Source organism: Adiantum capillus-veneris, chromosome 8, assembly GCF_014529385.1.
Source record: "Adiantum capillus-veneris isolate H3 chromosome 8, ASM1452938v2, whole genome shotgun sequence".
Classification (NCBI taxonomy): Eukaryota; Viridiplantae; Streptophyta; class Polypodiopsida; order Polypodiales; family Pteridaceae; genus Adiantum; species Adiantum capillus-veneris.
The window spans coordinates 131,185,361-131,211,799 of record NC_140938.1 but is presented as its reverse complement, the minus strand read 5'-3'; the positions used below and the strand labels follow the sequence as shown (position 1 = coordinate 131,211,799).

The following is a 26,439-nucleotide window of genomic DNA, read 5'->3' as shown; positions in this document are numbered from 1 at the left end:
CCACTTCCTTGCGTAAAGAAGTTAACGGATCAGAAGGACTTTCCGAAAACACTGAGGGCGTCTCTACCTGAGGGGAGTTGGTGAACAGCTTCCTAGCTCCCTCTATCCTAGTAGCAGCCGCGACAAACTCCTCCAGGGTGGCGTCACGTCGGAGATTCTCTCGGATTTTTTGTTGGGATGGTTTGGGAAGAGCCTTCTCCACGCACTTCTTAACCATAAATTCACCCGGTTGTTGAGGAAGCTTAGCCACCAGAGACTTTGTTCTAGTCATGAGCTCTGCAAAAGTTGCATTTGGTTGGAGCCTCGGGTTTGCCAACTCATCCAAGACCTCCTCCTGGAAGTCCCCTGGTCTGAAAGCTTCACAAAACTGTTGTCGTAAAGTGGCCCAAGTTGCAAAGTGGTTCTCTGCAAACTGACTGTACCACTTGTCTGCTAAGCCATCCAAGATAGATGGAAAGAGTACCACATAAGCATCTTCTCTGTTAAGACAACGACCTCTACAAAGAGATACAAACCTCCTTGCATGGTCGTCTGCATCTTTTGAGGAGAGTCCCTTGAAAGTAGGAAACTTAATGTTTACCTTGGCCAAAACACTGGTCAACGCCTCCATGGCCTCTTGCTCAGAAGCCTGTTGCTCAATAGCTTGCTGTAGCAAAATGGGAGAGCTTTATTGGGGAAGGTGACCTGGAAGATGTAGAACCGGATGGAGGAATGGATGATGCCGTATGTGAAGGTATGGGTGATGAGGTTCGTGGACTTCTACTACGTACCAAGGGTTGATGCCTTCTATGGTAGTACTTCAGAGGACTCAGTAGTGCGCTTTGACGCTCTAATGACCGCCTTGTATGTGTCATGCAATAACCACAAACCCAACCAAGCTTTGGACAAGAAGACCTTTAACTGGCTGAACACCGATCTAGACTCTCCTAGACCAAGGCGAGTGACTAGACCACCTGGCTAGACCAAGGACGAGGAAGGACTAGACCAGGACGAGAGCTTGGTTGGACCATGGCGAGAAAGATAAAGCGCGAAGCAGAGGGTACCGGTAGGTGCGCGTCGCAATGTAGTGCAGGATTGGGGCAAGAAGCACGAGGCACAGTGCAGCAGAGAGGAAGCGCTAGGGATCCAAGCAGGGGGAGAGAGAGAGCTCGTACGTTTTTGGGAAAACTCACTAATGTTGAGTTGTGGGTTTTCCACTTTTTTTATAAGTGACTTTTAAAAATGTGTCCAGGTTCACATTGAACCTGGACAAAGTAAAAAAATGTGTACATAAGGGGTTATTTAGGGCCTTTAACCCAACAACCTCTCACTTAAAGGCATAAATGACGCCTTTAAGTTAACCAACTCCCACCAGCTGTATGCAATGCTGATGTTGAGCCTTAGCAAGACTCTTGATGAGAACAGAAGTGGTACTGCACATCTATGTGTTTGGTATGCGCATGAAACATGACATTTTTGGCTAAGTAGACAGCACTTTGGCTATCACAACCCAACACGGGTGTATGAGCAAGCATGCCAAGTTCTTTTGCAAATCTGTCCAACCAAATAGCTTCCTTTGAAGCTTCTGTGGCTGAAATGTATTCAGCCTCAATAGCACTCAATGCCACAATTTTCTGCAACCAGGAACACCAATAGACTGCACCACCAGCAATAGAAAATACATATCCACTGGTAGATTTCCTGGTATCCATGTCACTTGCCATGTCGGCATCACAATATCCCTGCAACTATAAAGTCACTTTTGCCATAACAAGTACACTTTGATTGTGTACCTTTCAAATATCTCAGAATGCATTTGACGACTTCCCAGTGCGCTTTGCCAAGATTCGACATGTATCGACTAACAACTCCCGCTGCATAAGCAATGTCGGGACAAGTGGCAACCATAGCATACATAAGAGAACCACAAGCTGATGCATAAGGGACTCCCTTCATTGCTTTCAATGCCACCTCATCCTTTGGGCAATCTGCCTTGCTAAGCTTATTGTATGGAGGTAAAGATACTCCAAGAGGCTTAGCATCAGCCATATTAAACCTATCAAGCACTTTTGCAATGTGTTTTTCTTTAAAAACAGTAATTTCAGCCTTCTACTCTTTTAATACGCATGCCCAAAATGTGCTCTGCACCACCCAAATCCTTCATAGCAAAAGCTGAATTTAGCTTACGTTTCAGAGCATCAAGACTAGTCTTAATGTAGCAGGCTACAGTGTCACTTTCACAAGACACACAATTAGTACAGTTGGTCTGGTCTGGTTCACACTAGACGGACTCTCTGGGCTGGGCAGCAACACATGGCAGGGATACGACGGTGGTTCTAGTGGACATCGTGGCCAGGTCACCTCCACCACTTAGTCTAGATATAGACTTAGATGGCTGACATTTCTGAGCCGTTGGTGGCTCTCTATGGTGGGATATGAGTAGTAGTTGTTGGGTCATAGAGATCATCTTCTTCTTATATGGTCCAGCGTTGTTGTCTTGAGTAGCAAGTCTATACACACACCATGTCTACACCATCCCTGCACATCTGAGCCTCGACACCCCCATTGTACCTGTGACTTCTGGGTTGGAGCTGAGTGTAGTACCACGCCAGAGTCTGTATCGGTTCTTTGAGATAGTCGAGTCCTATGTTTTGGTCAGTTGTTGTCTCTCTGTGTGATCAGTTGTTATCTTGTGTTCCTTTGTTTTCAGTTGTTTGAGTGAGATTGTCACGCACATAGCACTGAGGAGCACCTACTGTAGAGAGCACGACACACTATCCATGCTACAGGTGCTCTCATTTTTGGCAATCACAGTGGGACCTCAACTCAAGTCTCACTCTCTGTTGAGGTACAAATCGAGAAGCTAGCTGGTTTTACCTAGCTTCGCCTACTTTGCCTTTCACTGTGCAACCTGCTAATCTGGTCCTCTCGCCCCTGGTCCAGCTGGTCTGGTCCTCTCTCGCCCTAGTCCAACCAGCTCTCGTCCGGGTCTAGGCCTTCCTTGTCCCTAATCTAGTCCCTTCTCGCCCCTGGTCCTGCTAGGTGGTCTAGTCACTCGCCTAGTCTAGTAGAGTCTAGACCTGTGTTCAACCAGTTAAGGGTCTTCTTGCCCAAAGTTTGGTTGGGTTTGTGGTCACTGCATGACACATACAAGGCGGTCATTTGAGCGCGCACTACTAAGTCCTCTGAAGTACTACAACAGAAGGCGTCAACCCTTGGTACCTGGTAGAAGTCCACCAACCTCATCACCCATACCTCCACATACAGCCTCATCCATTCCTCCATCAAGTTCGACATCTTCCAAGTCACCTTCCCCAGTGAAGCTCCCCCCCATTTTGTTACAGCAAGCTATTGAGCAACAAGCTCTTGAGCAAGAGGCCATGGAGGCGTTGACCAGTGTGTTGGCCAAGGTAAACATCAAGTTTCCTACCTTCAAAGAACTCTCCTCAAAAGATGCAGACGACCATGCAAGGAGGTTTGTATCTCTCTGTAGAGGTCGTCGTCTTAACCAAGAAGATGCTTATTTGGTTCTCTTTCCATCTACCTTAGATGGCTTAGCAGACAAATGGTACAGTCAGTTTGCAGAGAACCATTTTTCAACTTGGGCAGCTTTAAGACAACAGTTCTGTGCAGCATTCAGCCCAACATGGTGCTCCAGCCAGAGGAAACTTTTGCAGAACTCATGACTAAAACCAAGTCTCTGGTTGCCAAGCTTCCCTAGCAAGCCGGTGAATTTATGGTTAAGAAGTGGGTGGAGAAGGCTCTTCCCAAACCTTCTCAGCAAAAACTGCGAGAGAGTCTCCGACCCAACGCCACTCTGGAGGAGTTTGTCGCGGTTGCTACTAGGATAGAGGGGGCTAGGAAGCTGTTCACCAACTCCCCTCACATAGAGACCCCCTCTGTGTTTTCGGAAAGTCCTTCTAATCCATTGACTTCTTTATGTAGGGAACTTGAAGCCCTAAAACTACAACGCGCTCTTCAACAAGGGAAATCAATCTCTCTTAAATAGGAGAGGCCCCCACATCAAGAGGCTTTGAATCAAATCAAGAGAGAGCTAGAAGAGCTTCGGTCTCAGCAAGAGACTAAAGCTATGCATGAGGACAAGGACTACTACTACCTCAAGGGATTATGACAAATACAGCAAAGTCTTGGTCCTACTCTTCAACAAGGGCTAGCACCTGCATCCAATATGGTTTCTCCCTGTGGCCATCCACACCACATGCCACCTTTATTGTTAGCCCCTCCTATGCAAGGTATGCAGAGCACTTTTCTCTCTCAGAGCTTCTATCACACCCATGCTCCCTCCCCCCTCACAGCTTTTATGCCTCCACCTCCAACTCCATGCACCAGGAGCAAGGACCACCTCGTCCTTCGACTCGCCCATTGAATCGGCCCATTTTGTGCTACAGATGCGGGGAATATGGTCATTACCAAAGCAAATGCCCTCTGCCCGAAAGGTCCCCTCCCTATCGTCATTGCCCTGAAATGAAGGATCACTCCAGTAAGGATTGCCCTAAACTTCCTGCATCCACCACTTCGAACCCAAGTCAAAGCCAGAATGAGTTTACCTTTCCCAAGCTCAATCTGATAGCAGTTAGCACCGTTCCTTAGCCGCCCTCTTCTACCCACGTAGTTACCCCACAAAATAAGCTGCAACTGATAGAGGAGCCATCGGGTGTCCTTACTCCGGCCCAGAGAGCCGCTCTTAGTCTTAGCATTCCAGCAAGTTCAACTCACCCACACATTCTCAAAACAGTGTATACTCTGTCTTCAGCTAGCGCCAAGCCCTCAGTCAGTGACAAATAAGAATCCAAATCTTTGCTCTCCGATCTTGATGAAGCAGTTTCAGATCTACAGAAGATCAAGGTACCAGAGAAACCACTGGTAGAACAAGAAAAGCTTACAGCAGAGAGAGTCTTGAAGAACACTTTCCAACAAGTTTCCCTCTATGAGATGTTGCGGCTAGATGCGAGTTTCAGAAGTGACACCCTTGCAGTTATTCAATCCCTTTACCCTGGAGCAGGTCCTAGTGCCAGGCACCTCCCCGTGCGACCATCAGAGTCCTATATGATATCCAATCCCGCAGCTCCACTCACTGATTATAGAAGCCCTCGCCTGACAGTGTCCGTCTTGGGTCGGCAATTTTCAGGAGTAATTGTGGATGGTGGATTTGGCATCAATATGATGCCTGAATTCACTATGATGGCTTTAGGCCTGCAGCCACTCAACCTTCCCCTTTTACAATAAGATTGGCCGACCACAAGATAGTATACCCTGTGGGCATAGCGAAAAAGGTGCCTCTACAGGTATAAGATTTCACTGGATTTTGTTGTGGTTCGTCTTCCACAGGTGGAGGGCAGATTTCTATTGCTCATCGGTAGACCATGCTGCGATACACTAAAGCACTTCATGATTGAAGAAACGATGCCATGTGGATACATACTCCTGGCTCCCCGATGCAACCCATTCGCCTAGGAGGAGGCATGGATCCCATCGTGCAACATAGTTCTTTGTCCCTAGCAACCAGCCTCCAATTGGACCAGCCTTCTCCCCCTGACGGGTCAGATCAGGATCTGTTGGAGTGGTTGGATGCTACCAAATCTATGCCTTGTTATGGAGTCTCTATTCACTCTTTGCTTGAAGGTACACCCTCTTCCAATGTTTCCACAGTAACTAAACCTAATGAGCCACTTGAGCCAGCTCAACCACCTGAGCCAGCTCAAAGGTTGAAGGTCATACAAGCTACTCCTGATGCGCCCTTGGTGAAAGACTTTGAATTTGGTGAGCCTATGAAGAATCATAGAAGCGGGAAGAAATCTCCTTTGTAGGAGTTCACACCCCCTCAAAGCCCCATTGGTGTCTGCTTCCCGACCAGAACAAACCTATCCTCTGTGTCTAGCAAACTCCCTTCAGAGCCCGTCCTGCTTGATGAATTCCTTGCTCCTGATAGTTGTCTTGCTCATAATAGTTCGCTCTGTCCTCAACCCGCACCATGCTCATAATGGTCTGCTCCCTCCTCGCCCTCACCAACTGTCCCCTATTCCAAATTGGTTCCCCCAAATCGCTCCTGCCCTCCCCCAACTCGCCCCTACCCACCCCCTCATACACTCGCGCCTACCCACCCCCTCCCTGTGCCCTCGCCCCTACCCACCCCCTCTCTTACCCTCCCCCTACTTGCCCCTACCCACTCCCTCTCTTGCCCTCGCCCCTACCCTCCCCCTACTCGCTCCTACCCAACCCCTCTCTTGCCCTTGCCCCTACCCACCCCCTCCCTGCCCTCGCCCCTATCTAGCCCCCCTACCCACCCCTCACCAGCCCTCGCCCCCCCCCCCCCCACTCACCCCTACCTAGTCTCCCCTCGACCCCCTACCCACCCCCTGCCCCTCCCATACATGGCCCGAGCATATCTCTTTGTTGTGGAGCCTCATTCTGTTTTGCCAATTGGGATTCTTGGACTATGCAATCATATTGGGTTCCTGCCTATTCAAAGACTTAAAGCGTTTGCAAGCAATGCAGTGTTTTCAACTCCACTTTTCAGGCATGTAGGGTCATGGTTGGGCCTAGCACATACTTCAAGAAAGACATACAGATGCATTACCTAGTGGTTTTCTTTCACAGTTTTTTCAGTATTTCCTCTCACCGAGACGGTGAGCGGTCTTGTGGCGGGCAACATGTAGCACGCTACAGTGTCACTTTCACAGGACACACAGTTAGTATAGTTAGTCTAATCAAGTTCACACTGGACGAACTCTCTGGGCTGGGCAGTGACACATGGCAGGGATACGACGGTGGTTCTAGTGGACATCGTGGCCAGGTCACCTCCACCACTCAGTCTAGAGATAGACATAGATGGCTGACAGTTATGAGCCGTTGGTGGATCTCTAAGGTGGGATATGAGGAGTAGTTGTTGGGTCATAGAGATCATCTTCTTCTTATATGGTCCAGCATCGTCGTCTTGAGTAGCGAGTCTATACACACAGCACGTCTATTGTCACCAGCGTGTGACTACTATCTATCCTTTTTGTTGCTTGCTTTCTTATTATTTATTCATTTTCACTTTTTGGAAACACCCCTTTGGAAATCTAACTGCCCTGCATTGCATAGCTAGTGTGGCGACAACTCAGCCTTGTACTTGGGACGGCCAAGAGACCAATATGCACAGGTGTGAGCAGGCTTTTGAGGCGTTCTCTTGTGCATCAGGTGCATTGATCAATTGGAGCAAGACAGTTGCTTTCTGGGTTGGCAGTGCTTCTACACTTGATTGGTCGACAAGGTTTCCAATGGATTCTATCAGGGACTGTAGTTCGCTACTTGGGTTGTCAGGTTGGCCTGGACTTGTCCCATAAGCCACACACAGCTCCCCTCCTCCTGTCCAGAAGTTGCTACATTGGAGTTTGGCGCGGTTCCCTTTTGCAGGCAGAGTTGTCGTGGCTACTATGTGGTATATCACATCTTGCTGGATCTTCTCAAGCTCCTATATAAGCCAGTTAGGGAGGCTGATCACGAAATTTCTTTGGTCAGGGCACGACACATAGTTAGCTCGGGCCAAAGTAGCCTGGCAAGTCATCACTCTACCATATTCTCAAGGGGGTTGGGGATCATAGACCCAGCACAACACAGCACAGCAGAGCCCTTCTTGGGAAATTTGTTGTCAGAGGACTACTTCCAGGGAAGGAGCCTGAAACCGGCCCGTGGTGGGGCGGTAGGCGTTGGCTTTCACCCGAAATTCTTTACTTTAGACACACAAACAGAGCACTTTGCAAAGGAAACCTGCCACGGGAATTAACACTTGAATACACACACGGCTCAGAAGCTAGAATGCCCCGAGCTGACGCCGACAACCTGCAGGCCCCAAAATTGGCGCCCCTTTCGGTATTTCTTTATACTTTGAGAGGGTAAATTTACAAAGTAGAGTCCTCGGAATCTTTTGTCTATATCCAACTAGATACCACTTGATTTGGCCAAATTTCGGCAACATAACAGCCCCAAAACTTGCGTGAAACCAATTCCCCTGCTGGAACTCACTTCCACTGGCATAAACCCTCTGATTCCTGCCCAAAAACAGTAAATTCAGCACGCTGTATTTACTAGTTTTTGCCTTGTTTTCAGCCCCAAACGGTCCCCTAGCTGTTCTCTGCCAATGGGGCACTATTCCCAATGGTTCTGGCGCCCGTATGGCTGAAAAACAGTCAATTTACAGCGCATACACAGCGCTAAAAACGCATTGTACGGTGAGGTTATGACCCTCACCGGTGCCTGCTTTGGAGTAGCAGCTAGCTACCCCTGTTCCTGCTCAAGGAGGCTCTTGCCTCAGCACAAAAGCATGAACCTACACAACTGTACATCAGTCAAATGAAGAGCCTTGTGGGGCATCACATAATTGCACATAGGGGGGAGAGAGCAGTGTGTAGCGTGCAAGGCATCACTCCTAGCACCACACTGTACATGGGAGAGAAAGAAAGCACTCCATAGCTCTTAACCTGTGACAAACTCTCAATGAAGCATCCCCCCAGCATAAATCGAGCGCCCCCTCTACTGCTCTTGACCTGTAATGCATCTGTGAACAAATAGATGCAAAAGGGAAAGATTTCCATGGCTGCCAAAACCTGCGTATCGCTGAAAACGCAACAAAACAGCCCTGTAAACACGCATTTGATGCCTTCCAATGCTGAAAATGAGCTCCTTGATCCTAGGTAAAGTCATGGGAAGCTCAAAAAAGGAGAGAAATGGCTGAAAATCACCGTTATCAACCTCCAAAACTGCTCCAAAAAGTCAGTTACGAGTTCTGTTCTCCCAGACTTGGTAAATTGACCAAAAAGTGCCACTTGGCACTCATACATACAAATTCCCCGCATTGGGCTTCTTGATTCAAAATCTCTCAACTGGTGCATCAATTGACTTTGCAACAGAGTAATAAAATGTTCCCCTGGTCATACCGAAGGTAATGACGCGAATACATTTCACGGCCCAAAATAGCAGTTCCCTAATTTTTAGGAGATGCCTCCGTTGGGCTCCCACTGGTCATCTGACTATCTATCCTCATTGGGACTGCATCCAAAAGTGCAAGTGGCCCAATTGTCGAATACTTTCTGTTGGTGATCCCACCTTGACTTTATGCCTTTATTGAATTCACTTCCTAGTATCCACCAACTTGCTAAGTGCGACGAGGGGACCTATATGATCTTGCTCTGAGCCTAGACATCCTCTTACTATACAAATTCCAGTGCCGACCACTTCTCGTGTGCGGGTGAAACTACCGTTCACATTGGCCATACAATGTCCGACCGTTTGCTACTTCAAAACAAGGGTCTCAACAATAACCATTGGAAAGAAACCAACAACTAAGGTTAGCAGTTGCCATGTCCTCGTGACAGAGCCTTGAAAGGAGTTGTTGCTTCAACGACTTAGAGCTCGAGTGCCTCATGCAGGACGCCCTTGAAGCCCTTCCATCATGTGGATCATTACAAAGATGCGTAGAGTTGGTCTGAGCAGGAGACTACAGGATCGATTTGCTACGAGTCTGCTTCGCTTTTGGGAGCAGCTACAGAGTGGCATGGAGTAGCACCAACCCAATTGCACTGAGGTGGGCTTGAGACAACCCCTTGTTTGGAACCCCATAGTTAGCACTCACAAAGGCCACTTGGTTGGTAGTAGGCCTCATGTTTCTTGGGGTCCCATGGCAGAGGGCCCAACCCACACACTAGGCGACTGGCTTTAGTTTCGAGGTTTGCCTGAGGAGGTACAGAGCATCCAGCTACGGGGCATGAGAGAAGTGCAGAGCATGGGCCACGACATTACAGAGGCTTTGCCAGCTGAGTGGCTCACCCCTATAGCCAGCAGCTCCTAGATAGATAGGGGCCTTCACGCTATTGGAGCTCCTCATCGCAGTTCGTGCTTGGTCGGAGTTCGTACCGCCCATGTTCTTTGAGATCCAAGGCGAGGGTCAACTACACAGAGTCTCAATAGAGACTCCACAGGTTACAGAGTGCTATTTTCAGTAGTAAGCATCTGTGGGAGGACCTGTGTCACAGATCCTGACCCAACAGATCTTGCGACAAGCCATTGGAGGCTTTGGGCTTGGGAGAGCTGCCCTTTGACACGAGTGCAGTGGGACCCTGGAGAGTGGTTTTCGAGAGACCCCTTCTCTTCAGACGATCACCGTGGGATCCCCTTCTTTTAGTACATTGTTCGACTGGGGCGCCACATACTGATAGCAGAAAGAGAGGCTGCAGCACTTCATTGGCAGGCGGAGGAACTCACAGCTGGTTTTCGGGAGCCGTTGTGGGACTCCAGATAGCCAAGGCGAGTCAATTTGTTCTAGTGGCTAGTTGCACAGAGAGCTACACCAATGTGGAGTTGGCTAGTACACAATGGCTTTTTGGCAGCCTGTGCAATTTGTGACCATCCTTTGGAGAGTCAGTGTCACTGCTTGTGGGACTCCTGCATGGCACAGCGAGTTTGGCTTCGGGTTCTTCGATTAATGCCAACTCTTTCCACGACGCGATAATACACTTGGGGTGTTGCATCCTAGTCCACCCTCACGAGCCCTGCGCTCCATTTTGAGCTAGCCTCCACCAACAGGATGATAGTGCTCCAAAAGGGTCGACCTACACTTCACCTGCCACACAGAGCTTACCCCCGGAGTGGTGCAGTGAGAGAGAAGTGTGTTGGGAGCTTGTCTTAGCCTGAGACTCTGGCTCATTTGGCGGGCTCGTTGCTTCCGCACCTTCGAGGCTCGCCTTGTCCCACCGGCAAAGATTGTTCGTGACTTTTGGTTGGAGTTGATCCATCCTCTTAGGGGTCAGTTTGAGAGACTTCAGCGCAACTCCGACCGCATGCGGGAGCGCAAACAGGCTTTCCTACGACTCTAGCACCCAGGGCCCTTCTTCACCATGGTCCAGGTGTGCCCCAATGGCACTATCGGCCACCTGTGTGGCTCTTTCCTCCTCCCATTTTGTGATTTAGCCTCAATGTACATATTTTGTTTACTAACTGGGAGAGTCTCCCCATGCTTTTGATGTAGCCCTCTCTAGTAGTGGTGGTTTGTAGCCCTATGGGAAGCTTTATTAACTAATGGATCTTTTTCTCGGAAAAAAATAAACGCAGATCTCGCACGTAAAACGCAACAATTCTGTCGTGTAAAGCAAGGCTGAAAACGCAGATCTCGATGACGGCAATGATGGACAGCAATGGAGCACTCGATGCCAGAGAGGGAAGGGCCGAGAGGAGGCTCGATGGGCTACCAAAGTACCGGACCGCAACGAAGATGGCTAGCGATCACAGATCCACGCCGATCCGGTGAGGGAAGGGCTGAAAACTGAGAATGCTAGGGCTGATTGCAGGGGAAAAGGCAGCGCTAGGCTGAAATCTGCAAAATGCAGAGGCTAATGGCGACTTGCAGAAAACGCTGGCTGATTTGTAGGCAAAACACTAGGGGCGGATTTGCTCTGATGCTAGCGCTAGGCAATTCTGATAGAAAACGCTAGCTCCCTTGGCTCCTTCCTGGGTGAGATTTGTAGTTTATTAACCGGAAAACCGTCCACCAAACCCAACAAATAAATCATAAAAATGATTTATTAATAAGTTTGGTGGGGGGGTAAGTTTCTAGGTGAAACTCTCGCACATGTGCCCACTCGACAATCCGATTGACGTGGGGAATGGCTCATTGGATCATGTTGTCACAAAGTGATGACGTGGCATGGACGATTGAACGCACTCCGGACCAAGGGAGGTCCAAACCCTAGTGAGAGATGCAGATCAAGTTACAACAACTTGCAAAACCAATTCCAAAGGCCAAAAATGAAATTCAGTTGTATAACTTGTTCCAACTTAGGCAGTCATGTCCAATGGGGTTCAAGGGACACAAGAACCCTAAAATAAAGCAAGGATCCCAATTTGTGTAAGAACTGCTGACATGGTATCATTGTACAGACATCCCGCAAATGCGTCAGCTGCTGACGTGGCACCTACACGGATTCTTGCGATTTGCACTGGTAGCTTTTGGCGCTAGGTTTTGGAACGAGATGCTTTTAGACTTGAAGCTTTTCATGTACACTGCTTTTGAAGGCCTGGGGCCTATAAATAAAGTGCCACGGTCTCTTCTCTTGCCAATTGTACGCTGTGTAGCGCGGTAGAGACAAGGACCCTTGGACATTGTACTTTATGAAGCCTCAATAATAAAGAAATACCAAAAGGGGCGTCAATCTTTGGGGCCAATCTCTCTAGGCGCGGAACTTCATTGTGCCATGTCGTCTTCCTCTCACTTTTGTTCAGTTTGTTAAGTTGTTTTCAATTTCTCTCACTTATGTTGCATCAGATTCTCGGCTTAGGGTACACAATTCTATTACAGTGGTATCATAGCGCAGTCGATTTTGCCTTCTGTGGAGAATCCGGTCCCTTTTATCACGGCACATATGGATTCAGTTGACGAATCCCGTCAGGAGGAAGCTATTGCACCTGACCACTCAGGTTCGAGGGATAGCACTAAAGATTCAAACGGACGCCGGCCACCTTCTGCAGACTTGGAAGGGGAGTATGGGCCACCTCTACCCACAGAGTATGAACGAATGGGGATGCAGCGTCAACAGCAGGTCAATGCCTATGCCTAGTAGATGCTCGAGTATTCAAAAGATCCTCAGTATGCGAGATTTTTGATCAAGCACTTGATTGACAAAATGCATTTCCAATGGCGTACGGCCATCCGTTCACCTTTGAAGTCAGCTCTAAAGAAAACACCTATATTGGCAACACCTACTCAGAGGGTGTACTCGGGGGGTGAATTTGATGAAGCAATAGAAAGGCAAATCAGTCGACTCATGAAGACCAAGAAGCAACCGACGTGACAGAATCGAGCAGCACACTATCTTGGCTACTTGGTTCGGAAATCTACTTTTGAGAATGCACGAAAGACAAAGAAGTGTGTGCACTTTGAGGGTGTTTCCAGTTCATCCTCATCCTCTTCTGAGAGCTCAAACAGTTCTTCCTCTGAGTCTAGTGGTGAGGACAGAAAGAGCAGGAAGAGGAGAAAGACTCAGCGGCATAGCAAAAGCAAGAAGAAGGCAAAGAAGAGCAAACCCCACCGGACATCTCGTAAGCATTTTGACGAATCGGATGAGGATTCATCTTTCTCTCAAAGTTTGGACTCCAATGAGCAAACGTTTTCTACAAAGAGGAAGTATTTTTACACGGCCAATCGATATGATTTTCTCGATGAGGCAACAAGACAAAATATTTCAAGGAGGGTGGGCAAGCATTAAAATTTGACACTTTTTCGGGTTTTCGAGATACCCAAAAGGTCCTCGCTTTCATCCAACAGTTCGACATAGCCTACTCTTGAGGACGGTAATCAAGGCACTCCAAGGTCAAGAGGCCAACATTTTATCTGAAGGGAAACGTGCAAAGATGGCGGTCTACCTTACTGCTACGATGGGAAGCATCAATGAAATGGCTACTGGTTCAAGCGCATTTTTACCTCTTCATGGCTCACTCAAGAGTACGAACGTGATATGATCACCGCTTGGAATCATCTGCGAATGACCAAGGAAGACACATTGGACATTTACTACCAAACACTATTCTACCGGCCTCCTCTTTTAAAAAGATCACTTTTAAACAGAAAATTGAGCGATTTTATTGTGGTCTACCTAAAGAGATACATGACTATTCTTTGCTGCAAGAGTCCAAGTCCGTGCAACAACTAGTGGCGCCAAACAAAGGTTTGCAATGCACGCGGGTACTCTTACGTATCCTACTGATCAACTTTTGACAGCGCGGAACGGACAGAATTCGAACAACGGTAACAGAAGGGGAAAGCTTCAAAAAAAGAAACGTTCACACCCTTACTTGTCAGCAGAGCAGTGAGCTGAGTACTACGATTGTGGAGAATAGGGGCATGTGTTGGCAGCAAGCTAAGTACTTCAAGGAGAGGAATTGTTACGGTTGTGGAGAACAGGGGCATGTGTTGGCCCGGTGTTCACACAAGGCACCTAGAGGACAGCCAGAGGACAAGCCAAAGAGTTCCAAAGTAACAGAAGAGCGCGCAAGGAAAGGGAAGACGAAAGCAAGACTAGTAGCAAACTTTGTGGGGACTGACCCTGATCAGATGGACGAGAGTACAGAACTTTACAGAGTGTGGGGCAAAGTGCGAGACCAGGAAGTCCTTATTTTCTTCATTGGTCCTAGGAGCCAAGACCAAGTTCATCTCAACCGAATTGGCGGCTCGACTTGGAATTACGCCAGAGGAAATAGGACCATCGGCAGAGGTAGTTTTAGCAGCACGCGGACAAGATATTGCCATTATACTTATCATTGGCAAACTACGGTTGCATTGTCAGGGCTATTTAGGGCACGAGGACTTCTACATCCTGCCTTTGGAAGGGAGTGACGTTCTCTTAGGAATCACTTGGTTCCACAAGAACTGCGTAGTGCTAGACTATATGGCAAGAAAAGCTATCTTGAAGAATGAGAAGAGTAAAGATCTGTACTTGATGTAAAACTCAAGGGCGAGTCCGTTCCACTTGTATCGGCTTCCGCCATTTCTAAATTAATGAAATTCAGTTTTTTTGTTTACTCAATCTTCTTGAAAGAGTTGAATGACAAAGGTCAAGTATGTCTGACCTACAGAAGGAAGGACAAGATTTTCTACAAGCTCGGGCTCATTGTTTCTCTGAAGGCTTACCAAGAGAGTTAACCTCCTCTGCGTCCTAAAGATCACACGATTGATTCAATTCCAGGCAACACAACATTGAACCGGACACATTACCGAGTCAATCGAGCCCAAAATGAAAAAATTATGAACCAACTGAAAGAGCTTCTTGAGAAGGGTTTTATCAAGCCCAATACTCCACCATTCTCTTTGTCTGTGTTAATGGTTCTTAAGAAAGATGGATCTTGGAGAAAGTTGATTGACTATAGAGCTCTCAACAAAATCACCGTCAAGAACAGACTCCCTATTCCGAGGATCAAGAACACAAGGGAAGATAACAGCAAATAAGAAACCAAGCTTTCCAACAAGAGAAACATACTCTAAATTCAAACTTCACTCACACCTACACACCCACCCACACACACACCCATAAGCACTCACCGACCCCAAAGTCGGTTGATAGAGTATGAAGAAAACAGAGCATGCTAAACCACCTCTACACACACACACACACATATAACAGAGTAGAAATTGCAAGCTGAAAGAAAACAAAACAAAAAGAAAACCTACCTATTAGATTTTACCATAGTTCCACTAGGGCAAGAAACTTGCACTCCTGGGCATCATTATACCTTCAAATCATAGATGGGGGCAATGTGCAAAAACAAGAATTGAAGCAAGACAAGCAAGGTATTACGAGTTTGAAAACATGTGCAAACAAAGCGTCACTAGAAGGTGGGAAATAAAGTCCATGGCTTTCAATGCGCGTGTGGTCCAAATACTATTGTATGGGGTAGAGGTATGGGGACCAAGTATTTCGGCCAGCACATGGAATGACATTGAGAAAATTCGGAAAAAGTTCTTATGTAGACATATGGGGATAAAAACCACAACACCATACTCAGTGATGCTATTGGAGACTAGACAAAGACCATTGGAAATGCTTGCTTTGCAAAGAATGCATAGATATCTCTTGAAGGTGAAGTTGATGCCTAATAACCGTTTGCCTCACATTGCATGGGAGGTAGGATGTAAGCCGCAAAAGAACCACAAAGCAAGTTTCTCACCTCTAGCCTTGTTGAGGACATCAGGAAATGGTTCTCTAACTGGAATGTGGGAGCATATGTGGACATGCATGTAGAGGAAGGTACCGAGCGTGAGCACGAACTAAATTTTGAACTACAATTACTTGAGGCCCTTCATAGCAAATGGAAGAATGCAATGCACAGGTCCAAGTTTGAATACTATTGCAAGCACATAAATACACGATACTGGGAAGAATACAAAACCGGGGAAACCCAAATACATATCAGGACACCCATGTCCTACCGTGCGAGACGGGCCATCACCTTGATGCGGACAAGATCACACATGCTCAAAAGTGAAACGGGAGGATGGCTGAATATTGATGCAAACATGAGTAGATGCACTTAATGCAACTATGTAACCCTTGAATGTCCAACATATGCGCACATTCCGGTCGACTTTCCTCAACTTATTCAAGGATGTACTACATTTGAGGAGCTTCTCTCAAGAACACATCGCTCTCCAGTAGCACTAGGCATCTATCTTGCCAACGTGCTAGAACATCACACCGCACTCACAAACAAGATCACCACACAATCATGACACGCCCCCTCCTTCACATGGAAAGGGGGGAGTCTCATATATGAGATTTTGGGTCCCATGGGTCATTCTGGCCCCCCGAGGACGTAAATACATCATCATCATCATCTCAGCTTAGGCCAATTTACACCGCAACGTACGAACAGTGATGACATGGCGGTTTTCACGTGTTGGCAGCTTCTGGGAGAGTCGGTAAATTCAGTAGTTGGCTATCAAGCTTTTGGATGTAAAAGCAACAGCTGTATTCAAAATAGTTTTTCATTGCTCTTGGCAAGGCCAAGTGCCTATAAAGAAGAGGCCTTAGTGCCAGTGCAAGGCAGAGATGCATGGTCGCACAATTCTCTTGATCAAATGATAAAGAAATGCCTCCAGGGGTGCTGGACTTGAGGGTCCAGGGGTGCTGGACTTGAAGGCCAATATTCTCTGGAACGGAACTCCACCGCTCTCGTTATCGTCTACAAGAAAACATTGTCATCATTTAAGTTCTTTCAAGCCTTTATTTGTGTTTTTATGAGTCATCCGATTGATGGGTGATTACAGGAGATTCAAGAACACCTGCAGATTGCAGCAGCAAATGATGCAGTGGCGGCATATGCAAGTAGCATCTCCTTTTCTCTGCTTTTTGAAGAGGAATCCAACCCTCTCAGCTATGGAGGCCAAGAGTTACCCTGGAATGGCTACCAGTGCATATGGGCCATATGAAGCTGGTGTTGATGCGTATGGACCCTACGGCGTGGGTGTAGATGCTTTTGGGCCTTACGTCACAAGGATGTTTGGCAACTATGGAGTGGGGATGCCAGGGCCCATGGGAGGGATGTACAGAACCATGCAAAGCATGTTTGGAAACCCTTATGGATATCCCACAAAAGGATGACTGGGACACATGATGGAGGGATGCCGCCAACATGACTTTTGGGACTAATGGCAACTATCTTATGCCACCATATATACGAACAGTTGACACCTTGGGAGGCCCAGAAAGATTTCAAGGAAGGAGGCAAGCATGTAAAGTTTGATACCTTTTCACAGCCTCAAGATGCAAATGAAGGTTTAGCTTTTATACAACCATTTGATACAGCTTTCTTTGAACGCAGCTTCACTAAAGCTTCCAAGGTTAGAAAAGCTGCCTCTTTTTCTAAATGGGAATGCACAGCAGTGGAGGTCGACTTTACTGCTTCATGGATAGCAACCATACACTTGGGTGGGTTCAAACGATTGTTTCGTCGATATGGTCAATACCTGCTTACAAGGCAAAGATTCTCATAGCTTGGAACCACCTATGAATAAAGAAGATCAACACTCTTCTAGCTTATGACCAGGTTTTGGGACACTTTCTACCAGTGGCTTTACTTCAAAATGTCCCACTTGAGGAGCAGATGGAGCAAGGAGTTGCAGAATTATTGCTTGAAGGAGAAGGCTACAAGGTTAGTGGCCCATGCATAGGATGGCTACCATTTGCTCATGGGATCATTGAATTTTGTAGATGAGGAGTCCAAGACGATCAAAAAGAAAATTAATAAGTTTCTGAACCGGAAGCGGTCTTTTGAGCCTAATTTGACACTGGAACAGAAGGCAGAGTGGTACAACCAAGGGACAAGCTACACTTGAGGAGAGACTGGTCACATTGCAGCCAGTGCGCTTCAATCCTCTGCAATCATCTACCATCTATCTTTGAAGTGCTAGCATATTTCATTCGGAAGAACATTTAAAACTTTTCTGACTTCCATTCCCTCCGATCTATAAACTGTAGGGCCTGTAGCTCCCAAAAATGCAGATGATGTTGACTGGATCAGCCGCTTCACTGCGACCAAATGACAGTGGAACGATCGCCTATATTGGCTGAGGTCTTGAACGAAACCTTTTCCGCTGGGAGGCTAGAGAGGTGGTTTCCCTGGGCTGCCAGATCATGACTTGCTGTGGAATGCCAAAACACCGGGCTGATGGGATCAGATATGGCACTTGGGCTTCCTACTGTTTCTTCTACTTCTTTTGACCATAAGTGACCCCAAGGTTCGGTCAGTGTCCACTATTATGTCTGCCAACTCTCACCAAATCTTTAGAATCCACAAGGGGATATTCTTACATATGAAAAGAGATGGAATCATGGAGCATGAACTAAGGAAGTCCACTTCAAGCTTAGAGCAATCTGAAGTGGAAGAAAATTACAAATTGTACAGCGATGTATTGGTGGTGAGTATATAGTGTGGCTTGGGTCGTTGTCTAAGATTCCTTACAGAGACCAAACATCATTCACATCACGAACAGTTAAGCTTCAAAAACGGGACTGCATTTTCACTTGCAAGCCCTTCTCTATTTCTGAATCAACAAACTTCAACATGGATGGCAGAACAACATATGTGAAATCTTAATGTACTGACCCAAATACAAGGTTGGCACTATCTGCACTGACTGTGAGATTTTTTAGACTTGGTAGTTCTAGAACATCTTGAACAAGATAGCCTTCGGAAGTACTTCCATCCCCATATGCCAACTGATACAAACAGGGGTTTCCAGCTACACATCTGGTTGTACACAAGCTTGCTGTACAGGAAAGCTCAGAACTGGTCTCTGAATCTGATGGATCATAAGGCCTCAGTTTAACCTGCAACAATATACAAATATGCCCAAAGGTCTCACAAAAAAAGCATTCCAGACCCTGCAGCGAAAACAATAATGTCATGAATTCCTAAAATACGTACCCCTAAATTAGACTTTGTGGGACAATTTCTACAAGAAGCACACCCAAGCCACAACACATCACTTCCTGTATCCACTTGTGCAAAGTACGACGCTGCTGGCGTTCCGATTTGGAGCTCCGTAAAATACAACCTGGAATGAAGTCTCTATTAGTAGTTTCTATGACAGACAACGGCAAAGTCATTGCATGCAGAAACAATAACACCGTGATAAATGCATCTCTCTCTCTCTCTGACTCTTTCGCACAGTGAACAGTACTGCAATCCAAGGTCATCGCAATGAACCACCTAGCCATCCGAGCAAGCAAGCCTCATTTTCAACAGTGGCGCCATGGTTTCGATCCGGTTACCGATGTTCTTGTTGAGGAAGCAGACTTGCCCATTTTGGTATGTTTCCCCGGCCTAACGAGAGAGTACCTCCCGTTACTTTCTAGGATAGGCTCCGAGATAGGGACCATTTTGGAGACACTGCGCATGGCAGCTTCAGTTGCTGCCAGGGCAGAAGGCATACCTACAGTACGGGTTCTCGTTCGAGACACCCACGCACTCCCGAAGGTAGTTTCACTACATGGGGTGAGTGGTGGTTGGCTCCGTCAGAGCATGGAGTATTTGGGGCTCCCGAATTAGTGTTTCATTTGCAACACACGGGCCATCTTGCGAAGGCCTGTCCACGGAGGAGGACTCGACCCTCAACACAGACCCTACCTCTTCTGAAACAGGTTCATAGACAGGTGAGGGCTGGCAGCAAAATCATGGCCGTCGTGTCAGGAACAAGAGCGTCATTCTGGCGCCCCTCTTGGTCGACTTGCACAAGCCCACAGCAGTGGGGAACCATTTTGACCCGCTACAGCAGGATGAGCTGGCGGATGCCCCTCCCACCTTAACTTCTCTACTACCTACCCCTCCTCCTCCTCCTGCCTACCATCTCCACTTCTCCGCCTCTACCTTCACCTCCTCCATCCGCCTCTCCCGTCCCTCTCGCTAGTCCTTCCACCCCGTCTCCTGACCCTTCCCATGCCCCGCCGCCAGCCCAAGGGGGACAGGCCACTCTTCGGAACTTGAAGGTCTCTTCACAGTGCATTTCCACGAGCATCCTGGTGCAAGAGCAGCATGCCAGCACCCCTACTTGCATATACCCCTCTTGGTGCAGACGTCGCCCTTTGCGGAAGTCCCATGCATGCTGACTAGTTTTGACATCCGCCACCGCCGCTTGGACTTCTTTGACGACAACTTCACACGTTTTCTCGGTAACTCTTTCTCCTGACCACGAGGCGGCTTCTTTTAGAGTACATGTTCTATTTTTGGCAGAAAAAGGTGCAGAGGCCCTATACTCAGTGGTTGATTTTTCCTTCCCATTGTGTGGCAGGGATCAAACAAAGTGGACTATGCATACAGTGATGGACTGGCTCCATGTTTAATTTTTAAAGTTCTCGCACCACGGGAGGCTTGGGGGTGACTGAGTTTATATAGACTCTGTGGCCGTTGGCCAAGTTCTCTATGACACCACCAAATGCAGCACGATGTAGACACTTTGTGCTGTACTTCTTTGCAAACACTGAGAGTGCACCCTGTTATGTATATGTTCATGAGGACTTGGACACAGGATGTAGCTCTACGGCTTGTACGCCTCCCTTGGGTATGGGTCACACAAGACACTCCAAACACGGCTATCTCAAGGTCACTCAAATGCGCATTACTCCCCATTCATTCAAGCCTGCCTCGAAGATTGCGAGATTGGCTACTGGGCAGCATTGGTTTTCTCTCATTGACCCCATGAGGATTGTCTCATGGAATGTGAAGGGGCTAGGTGGACCCCAGTTTCTACGAGGGGTAGAAACCGGCCCGTAGACTCACTAAAGGGCGGTCGACTTTGGCTTTCACCAGATCTATATCTCTTAACTTTATTGTACTTTACAACACAAAGAAACTTCACAGATAAACCTATAACTAGAATTCAACACTTCACGACTTGGTAGTTAGAGCGCTCCCAGGTAGAAAACGACACCCTATTCGCCCCAAAGATTGGCGCCCCTTTCGGTATTGCTTTAATCTTATTGCACTTGACAAAAACCTATAAACTTCTACAAGCTATCCCACTTTTAGTAGGCTGAAATTCCCCTACTCTAACCCGATTTCGGTAGCATAACCATAGTACAAGTCTCCACGGACAAAATCCCAAGTAAATAATGACTTTCCACACACTTTAGAGCACTTTACAAAACGTGGCGAGAAATTACAGCAACTGAAATCTCTGTTTTTGGCCTCCAATTTGCACCAAAACGCTTGTTCGGTGATTCCCTAGCTTCCCCGAAGCTCTTGGACCAACAGGCCTCAAAACTGGCCAAAACCCTAAACCTGCAAAAAATTACAGCAAGCTGTAATTCTCTGTTTTCCGCTTCGATTCGCGTGCCGATCACTCCTATGAGTAGCCTCGAGCTCCCGCACCTGTAGGGTCACTTACCCTTTGAATTGAACGACGTTCTTGTTGGAATTAGGGTTGCAGGAAAACACACACAGCTTGGACAAGACGAAGGAAGCTCAAGGCACACAATAGAGAGTGTTTTACTTAGTGTGCTATGGAAAGATAGATAGCCCTAGAGTGATGGGCGTATATACAATGCACGGGGGGAAAAAACTTCCTAAAGAGGGAAAAAATGCCCCAACGGTCCTAGTGTGTTCACACACATCACTACCACATGTATATGGTATCAAATCCACCCTGAAGTGATGCAGTCAACGAGAGCTGGCACATGAGTAAAGGGAAGTGCCATGCCCCGAGGACATGATCAGTCCACAAAGTGGAGTAAGCCCAAAGCTTTACGAAAAGCTTCGAACTTCTCACAAGACAACGCCTTTGTGAAAAGATCTGCAAGGTTGTCCTGTGTTGGTACATAAGCCAAGTTGATCTCTCCTACTGAGAGCCTCTCCCTGACATAGTGGTAATGCACCTCAATGTGCTTAGTGCGAGCATGAAAGAACTGGGTTCCTCGCAACTGCCAATGCGCTCTGACTCTCAGTGTAGATAGTGTTGGCAGTGTCTTGTCCAACACCCAGATCAGCCATAAGGCGTCTGAGCCATACACACTCAACCGTAGCTGTGAAGAGTGCCCTGTACTCAACCTCACAACTAGAAGTGGCCACAGTACGTTGCTTCTGGCTAACCATGATATACATGAACTGCCAAGCATGAAACAAAAACCACTTGTGGACACTCACGTGTCAACACAACCAGCCCAATCTGAGTCCGAAAAAGCATGTAAGTCTGGCGGCAATGATCCACCCTTGGGATAAAACAAGCCAAGATGTAAAGTGCCACTCAAGTAGCGAAAAGTCCTCTTGACAGCCTGCCAATGCTTAGACCATGGGCTATGCATAAATCTGCTGGCCTGTGAGACTGCAAACTGAATATCCGGCCTCGTGTTGCATAGATAAATGAGGCATCCAACAACAATTTGATTAAGAGTGACATCTGCAGGATCACCAGCATCATGAAGACTCAATTTCAAACCTGTTTCCATGGGAGTGGCAATAGGTTTACAATCCTCAAGTCCAAACTTACATAACAATGTCTCTATGTAACTTTTCTGACACAAGGCAATATCACCATCACACTTCTTAAATTGTAGACCCAATCAATGATGCAACAGCCCCAAATCTTTCATCTTGAAAGTAGCATTCAAATCAGCCTTAAATTCAGTAATATGTCTCTCATTTGGTCCAGTGATCAGCAAACCATCTACATAAATAACCACAATGAGAAGTACATCACCCTCACGCTTTACATATAATGTGATTTTTGTTGGACTATTACGAAAGCCTCGTTTGACCGAATGAGTGTCAACCTTCTCATACCAAGCACGAGAAGATTGCTTCAACTTATACAAAGCTTTGTTACATTTGCACACCTTATCCTCTTGTCCTTTCTTGACAAAACCGCGAGGCTGTGTTACATAAGCTTCCTCAAATATGCCACCATCCAAGAAAGCAGTAACAATGTCTGATTGATGTACATCCCAACCAAAATGAGCTGCCAATGCACATAGAAAACGAACAGTAGTCATACGACAAGTGCGAGTAAAAGTTTCTTTATAATCTATGCCTTTCTGCTGCGTATAGCCTTTTGCAACAAGTAGAGCCTTATGGCGATCAACCTCACCATTCTGCTTGCATTTCAACTTGTAAACCCACTTTGTACCAATGGCCTTTTTGCCAGGAGGCAAATCACATAAAGTCCATGTGCCATTTTCTATAAGTGCATCATATTCTGATTGCATGGCAACCATCCAATTTTTTGAATTTTGTGCTTCATCATGTAAGGTAGACACGGCCAAAGCATAACAATCTGATGCATGAGATGCATGACGAGAGCTTGAACGAGTACAACTAGACAAAGGTGCATCCAATTTACTGTTACGCAAAGTGTGCACCAGCCATTTTGGCATACCTCTAGCCTGCTCATTTTCAACCCTTTCCTCATCAAGTACATCATGTACATCTACATCAGTAATTGGCTGATCTATAACATTTTCAGAAACCCCCATAAGCTGTACACATGTCTCATTGGAATTTACATTCGAACTTCCACCACCAAAGAGAGGCAATAAATAGTCATAAATGTCCTGTGAGCTTACATTACTGTCGTTAGTCCACGACAGCAAGGGCTGAACAGAATCTTCCACAAACACAACATCCGGTGAAACCAGAATACGCTTTGTTTGTGGATGATACAACCTGTAACCTTTGCTTTCAGCACTATAACCAACAAAAACACATTTAACAGTCTTATCATCCAATTTTTTGCGTTGTGTTTGTGGCACCAAAGCATATGCCAAACAACCAAAAACAGGCATGTGCTCAATAGAAGGCTTTCTATCATGCCATGCTTCATATGGAGTAATAGACTGCAAAGCTTTCATAGGACACCTGTTTAGTACATAAGTGGCAGACATGATGGCCTAAAGCCAAAAAGAATGCGGCAAAGCTTGACTTCTGACCATACATCGTGCCATTTCCGTAAGTGACCTGTTTTTCCTTGGTGATTTTACTCCCGGGTGGAGTACTGAGAAATGATGTTTGAGAATGCTTGTTCATACTCATGGCCCGGACCCTTGTGGTTATTTGCCGAGGGGGGGGGGGTATTGAATGAATTGAAAAGTGTTGTTTTTACTCATGGCCCCGACCCTTGTGGTTATTTACGGGGGTAGTATTGTTGTTGTTACTCATGGCCCGGACCTGGATGGTTATGCGGGAGGAGTATTAAGAAGTCTGAGCAGTGGTTACTCTCACCACCTCCAAACAACGCAGGCTGCGGTCTGGGGGGCGTTTGGTTGTAAAAGGCCTCTATATCTCATGGCCGGGACCTTTTTAGATTTTCGGGAGGAGTGTTCATCAGCAACTTTATGTTTCTATGTTCTGTAACATGCATATGTGAGCATTTGTGTTGCATTATGATGTGCCAACTACTAAATATTCCTAATTGGATGAGATTGTCTGCGTATGTAATTTTAGTGCATCGAGACACCCATGGAAGATACAGTGCGGTCTGGGTGTGATGGCTAATTTTACTACGCCGGAATATTAAGAATTCTAATCTAGACGAAAGGAGAAGCCAACTCCTTAACAAAAAAAGAGCAAACCGATTATCCCTCGAAATGTCCGTCGGAAGTTTTTTTGAGCTAAATTGAGTTGTTTTTGCAAATATGTTGTAATCACGGACGATTATTGTCTTTTCAAGAAGGGGGGATGTCACAAACTGCTGACGAGTCAAGCCGCTGAAGAACGGAGCCAACCTACAGATCACGGCCGAGGGGCCTAAACACTAAGAAGAAGCAACTGAAGAAGAAGAAGTCCTACCAATTTATGGGACCCACTCCGTGACAAAAAGACATTAAAATAAAGGAAGCCCACACACACACATGCACGGAGAAGATGACATGGCAGTTGTACGGATTCTCGAAATTCACATTGACGACTTGTACGGATTTTCGGACTTTGCGTTGCTGACCTGGCAAGGTGTACGAATTTTCGCAAATTGCGCTGGCTATGCTGACGTGGCAGAACTGTACGAATTTTCGTAAATCACGCTGATTGCTTTTTGTACCAAATGCTTTTGAGTTTAAGGCTTTTCATGTAAAGTGCTTTTGGGACTAGGGCCTTTAAATATGAGGCTAGGGCTCTCTCGGAGAAGGTGCAAAGCGTGGAGTACCGGCCTGTACTGTGTTGAATCAATATAAAGAAATACCGAAAGGAGCGCGAAGGTTTGGGGTCAACACTCTCTAGGGTGGAATTCCACCACTCTGTGTCCTGTGTCATCTCTTTCAGTTAGTTGTTATTGAAGTGCCCAAAGTCTGTTCTTTTCTATTGGCACGTAATGCCCGTCTTGTGACATTGTCCCACCAGCAGAGACTGTTCGTGACTTTTGGCTAAAGTCGATCCATACTCTTAGGGGTCAGCTCGAGAGACTTCAAGGCAGCCCCGACTGCATGCGGGAGCACAGAGAGGCGTTCTTGTGACTCTAGTGCCTTGGGTCTTTCTTTGCCATGGTCTAGGGTGAGCCCAAATGGCACTACCATCCACCTGTGTGGCTTTTCCCTCCTCCCATCTCTTGATTTAGCCCTCATTATACATAGGCTATTTTTCATTAGGAGAGTCTCCCCCTATGGTTGATGTCATGTGCACATCTAACCCTATGTGCATGTGAACAAGCTACTTCATGACAAGGGTTTAGATAGCTTAGCGTAGAAAGTGTTCTGGCACTTTTGTGAGTCTTTTCGTAGACCGTGCATCTCCAAGCACTTAGAGTAGATGCATATCCTCTGGTTACATACAGTATGATCATCAACAGTGCCATCAGAATCTATCAGGAGCATTTTACAATACAAGAAACCTATTGTCCCTATTTTAGCCAATTTTCACTTATTATTACTAAGTGACTTTGTTGGGAAACTAGGTAGGGAAATCTGGCTAAGGATCTATATATAAAAAGCTAGCGCTAGCACTTTCTAGCAGAAGATGCAGCAAACACCATCTGAAGAGCACCTTCTTAGCAAGACCGGCAAGAGGACATAAGCCACCAAAGACCAGCGTTTTCCTTCAAGTGCAGATCAGCCCCAGCGTTTTGCAACTTGTAGATCAGCCTGGCGACAGCAAAATCCATAGCATTTTTGCAGCAGATGTCCCATCAGCTCTAGCATTTTTGGAGTTGCAAATCAGCCCTAGCGTTTGCAGTTCCTTGAAGACACATCCCAGATTTGCATCAGGTTTTCAGTTTTCAGCAGTTAGCCTCCGTACCGCAGCCCCCAAACCTCGCCGATCTCACCTTCCCGCAGCAGATCCTCTCCGCACGGTTAGATCAGCCAGCGTTTGCAGATTCAGCCCGCTATTCGCAGATTTCAGCATCTGCATTTTCAGCGCATCATCATCATGTCGTCGTCATCGCCGTCGTCACCAACACAGTCAAAATTCAGCAGATACAAGATTTGCAGAATTCAGCCC

The 26,439-nt window shown here is 46.8% G+C and overlaps 1 protein-coding gene across 3 annotated transcripts in view; it reads right to left on the bottom strand.

Moving 5' to 3' along the window:
- LOC147452969 (aspartic proteinase 36-like) overlaps positions 1–26,439 on the bottom strand; it is a 93,009-nt gene that overhangs the window by 25,950 nt on the left and 40,620 nt on the right. For all 3 annotated transcript variants that reach the window (XM_086518517.1, XM_086518518.1, XM_086518519.1), the window contains exons 2-3: positions 18,949–19,078; positions 18,628–18,851 (exon numbers count right to left, since the gene is read on the bottom strand). In XM_086518517.1, the coding sequence (XP_086374643.1) occupies positions 18,628–18,851; positions 18,949–19,078 (354 nt within the window). The remainder of the gene's footprint in view (positions 1–18,627; positions 18,852–18,948; positions 19,079–26,439) is intronic.